Genomic DNA, 4977 nt, shown 5'->3' on the forward strand with positions numbered 1-4977 from the left:
AGTCTTTGTTTAAAAAAATCTATTATTCTGAACTTTGACACTAAGATATTATTTATTGCTGCAAATGCATATTAGTTTTGAGTATCAGTTATTGATCTTCTTGAGTACTACAAGTAGTCAAGAATGTTCAATGCGACTTTACAAACTGAGGCAATGAAGTCCTTACTCTGTCTTTGCTTTAAAGAACACATTTTGTTTGACTAAAACAGGGGACCCCTGTACTTTTCCATTGTACTATGTGTTCTATTACTCTGTTTACAGTATGAAACTGTATGCTTCAGAGGACACCATCCCTCCTCATTTGTGAGCTTTGTCTAATCATCCATTTCTACTTCACTAACCTCTTGCTCTTCTCACTGGTGAGACACTTACCCTGGGGCTATTTTTCTCCCAACCTCTCTCTAAGAGAATAAGGAATTCCAGTGGCAAAAGCAATCAGTGGACTCTCCTTCTAGCCAGTCCCCAGCTGAATACGCTGTCAGATTAAAAGTAATTTTTTCTCTCTTCTTTTAGCACTCTGCATCTTTTCTTATGCTCCCAATTCATAATATGTAGTCTCATTTATGCTGCCCACCTCTGCCTGGCTTTGTTCTATACTTCTCTACAGTGGCTCACTCTTTACCCAAGGATTTTTCATCTCCATTCTTGTGCCACTTTTTTTCTTTCTCTTTTTACCTGCTTTATGTTGCCTTTAGACCTATTTCTTCGGGGACAGCCTGCTTCTGTTAATTTTGGATAGCATGCCATCTAACTTTAGAAACTGCTCTGTATGCATTTTGAGTGTACAAAGTATCATTTCACTCCTGAATTTTGAGACTTAAGATTTTTCCCTTTGCTCCAATATGCAGGGTGGAGAATCATGGATTAAAGCACCCCTAAGAAAGTAATACAATATCTTTTTATTAGCAGAGCTGCAAAGAAGACACTGATACATGAAGAGGAGAGAGAAAGATTGCTCCTCTTTACTGAAACATAAACAGTACAGCTTACATGGCGTGTTAAAATTTTTTTGTTGTCATAGTGGTCTGGTGTTTGCTATCCTCTGCAGCCTTAACCAATCAACATTTGTCTTGCCCAAGTTTACTGGTGGTCTATCTATCTATCTATCTATCTATCTATCTATCTATCTATCTATCTATCTATCTATCTATCCATCTATCTATCCATCTATCCATCTATCCATCCATCCATCCATCCATCCAGCCATCCATCCATCCATCCAGCCATCTAAACAATATTTCATATATAGATATATAAAATCAGATTTACAGATGTACAGATGGGGAACAATGTACAAAATAGGTGCTGGGCCACTTTGTGCTGCCAGAACAGCGTCAGTGCTTAGTGACATTTATTCTCCAAGTCTCTACAATTTTAAAGGAGGAATCTCCAGCCCTATTTTTAATGTCTTTCCCATTAGATCTTAATATAAATGTCATTTTAATCCCTGTTCCTACTGAAACACTAGTTGTCAGCTGAGCAGTCTTTGTGACTTCAATTCCTACTATCCATTCCTCACCAATGAACTTTCTTTCAAAATCATTTAGATCAGCTCCTCTTGCCCTCTTCACATGAAATCAAAATCAGCGTAGCTTGCTCAGAATTTCTATACATTTCACAGAATGTAACTGTCTATTAATTGCATTATTCTCACATGAAGTTTACCTGTGTGGGAGCACCTAAATGTACTATGCTTCTCCACTCATATATTCAAGTTTTTCCTTTAGTTTGTCACTCGGATATATATCATACATAGTTTGGTTTATGCATTCGTACATGCAGTATGGTCACAGGAAAGTGTGTTTACCAGGGTTCCCCCTAGCACAGCAGTCTGAGAACATGGCAAATGTGATTTCACTTGGAACATACTAGCCTTGCTTTAATGTGCCCTCCATGGACCATAGACCACGTGATTTCAAAGAAGACATAACGAAGGAATTTAAACAGAAAAAAAGGAGATAGTTTATTTGAAATGTACAAAAGCTATGTACACACACACAGACACACAGACACACACACACACACACACACACACACACACACACACACACACACACACACACACACACACACACACACACACACACACACACACTGAGCATAGTAAAAGTGGATGGTAACATTCACACAAACATTCGAAAGGCTACTTAGAAATTCAACAAACATAACAAAACTGAGGAATCTGCAGACCTATTTTGCTGATCCTGTCCATAACAGGATTTTTTATTATCAAAGTCTGAGTCCCTTCCCGGACTCCGCAGTTCAACTGGAACCCTGGGGAGTAGTGGGATTCAGTGAGGGGGTATGAATGTGTTAATTAGGACTGGATCTCTACCGAGAACGCACAGAGGTACTTGTATATTCTTTTAGAGAATGCTGCTCATCAGATACACATGGATTCATGCGCCCTGATGGACTAACACAGAGGCATATCCTTGTCCTTTTCAATCATTTACCCTTGTGAGATGGGACCATAGAGAGCTAATGTCTCTGATCCAGTCGGCAAAAAAGGAAATCAGACTTTACAGTGCCATCCCCAAGAGCTCTGGCCATGATCAAAAAGCACTTAATATCTGTGGATCATAATGTTGTACAACCATGTGTTTAAATTAGGGCTGTCACATACTGAATTTTGTGAATTGCAATTAGTTAAAAATTTCTTGTCAAATGGATTAACTCCATATTGAACTTAATAGTAAAAACATACACATTCACTATGTTTAACATAAAAATTGTTTATTCCAAACTCTAGGGGTAGTTAAAACTCAGCAATGCAAAACAAGTTTTGCACAAGACAGGTCGCTACAATAGCACTGAATTAAGGGCATATATAAACTGCGGCTGCAGTTATGCTTACAGTTTTTCTTTTAGATGGTCATGCATGAGTTTCTACATGACAGTTTGTTGTTTGGCTTGAACTATGTTCAATAATATCAGTGCTTGGAGTGTCTTTGACCATTCAGTGATGAACTTAAACTGCAGTTCTTTGAGAATTTGTTTGGAAGAAAATGTACACTTTTTCCATCTGGACTAAGTGATGATGTTTCAGACCTTGTTCCAAAAGAGCGCACATTTCTTATTAATTTTCATAGCATACAATTGTGTTCCAAGGTGTGTTCCAGGTTAGCACATTGCCTTTTGGAACTAATAGGAAGTGTCCATATGTCAGTGTAACTTTGACAGCCCTAGTTTCAACACCAAAAGTCTATAGTATAACTTAAAGCAAGTACCACACAGTAAAATCTACACACATAATGTTTGTCATGAGAAAATGTTATCCGATATCTACATGTCATGTCCATTTCCTGGTAAGTGTATTTCATGATGTACTCAGATACTCAACCTTGATGTCCTTAGCAAGGCACTATGTGAACTGTTGTCAGTGCACCACTTTGTAAAGGCCTATTACACCAGCAAATACTGAATGGCAATTGTGTTTGATACATTTATATTACCCTGGGCTATCATAGATTTGAAGCTAAAAAGTATGGCTTTTTTTAACAAATGATGATAGAAAATGGTCCTTAACCCTAGCTATATTTACTATTAACTTTTTTAAAGTAACATATTATAATCTGAAGCAAATATTACAAGATAAGCATATTACAATGGACAATGAAGACCAAGTGTATGAAATAGCCATGTTTGCATTGTACAATCAGTGCGTTCTTGTCTTGTCCACATGTTCCTGACAGACATGGTAAGAAGGGTTGACAAGTTTAATTGCTCTCAGCTTATCATATTGAGAAACTTGCTTTCTTCAGCTAAGGCTGTGAGCATTGAGTTCATATCACCAATGGCCATGTTGCCAATCCCTGCTGGTACAGACGCAAGGGTGACAGAGTTGCGGGGGGTGGTGAGACGTGAGGAACTCTGAGAGAGGCTCTGCAGAAGGCCAGGACTCAGGGTGCCTGACATTAGGCTGGAGTGGTCCCCATCATCAAGCATGGTGTCAAAGTCAATCTGGGCATGCTCTGTGCCCGCAGATCCAGCAGTGGACGAATCCACTGTACTACTGGAGACCTGGTTGACTCCTGGTGAAGCCATGTTGGCTGCAACATTGTTGTTGCTGGCAGGAGCCTGGCTGACACATGGGGACATGGGGGCATCATAGCTAACAGAGGTTGGCTCAAACATATGAATCTGACCTGCGTAAAACACAGCAGAGTTCTGATTTTCTGAGTTGCTGTTGTGGGCCACTGACCCACTTGGTCTCTTTGGACTTGCCTCAGAGGTGTCATTACCATGACTGGGGCTCAAATCAGAAGACTTGGAGATGTGGCTCTGTTCAGTCATGTTCGACCCCGTGTGTTGTCTGGCAACAGACTTGGGCTCTGTGGGGGGTCTGGGTTGTAACATTCCTCTCCCTCCATTTGGATACTGTACTGCTGCTGGGAGGGAACATTGTAGTTCTGCTGATCCACTTGGTTCATATGAGAAAACCCATCAGTCTGTGTTCTCGCTCTGTAATTTTGCAATTCTGAATCTGCCATGTTGTTGCGGGTAGGTCTCATGCTAGTGCTTCCAGATATAGTATTTGGGATTGCCTCTTGGCCATATCCTTGCTGAGGACTCATTTGCGCATTAAAATTCACATTGTTGCACTGCCTCTGTTGCTGATACTGCTGGAGGGACATGTTCATCAGCCTCTGGCTGCTATAGTTGGCAAACCCCTGCCATAGATATATTCTGGCTCATAGGCACAACCTGCTGGTTGCTGCTCAGACCCTGACTTTGCGCCTGGAAGGACCCAAAGTTGTGCCTCTGCTGCACAACAGCTAGGTTCTCCCTAAGAGGATGCTGCTGTTGTTGGAGAGTTTGGTTGTGGCATCCACTGTACCTGAGCTCACCTCATTCCACTGCACTGGCATGTTATTCTTTTTCATGTTGTCTGATGGGGGCGAAAAGGGCTGCTGTGAGACACCGGGACCAATCTGGCAGGACGGCATGTCCTGATTGGAGTGAGACATGGTGGCA

At 40.9% G+C, this 4977-nt stretch overlaps 1 protein-coding gene across 1 annotated transcript; it reads right to left on the reverse strand.

Annotated features, from left to right (window-relative positions):
- Positions 1-879: 879 nt before the first annotated feature.
- On the reverse strand, positions 880-4671 carry LOC127537128 (zinc finger protein GLI4-like). Its single transcript, XM_051958985.1, is given in 2 exon segments — positions 880-4386; positions 4389-4671. Coding segments are annotated over 2 exon segments (912 nt in total). The 5' UTR covers positions 4644-4671; the 3' UTR covers positions 880-3729.
- Between the last annotated feature and the right edge of the window lie 306 nt (positions 4672-4977).

Source organism: Acanthochromis polyacanthus, chromosome 14 (assembly GCF_021347895.1).
Source record: "Acanthochromis polyacanthus isolate Apoly-LR-REF ecotype Palm Island chromosome 14, KAUST_Apoly_ChrSc, whole genome shotgun sequence".
In the NCBI taxonomy this organism is placed as follows: Eukaryota; Metazoa; Chordata; class Actinopteri; family Pomacentridae; genus Acanthochromis; species Acanthochromis polyacanthus.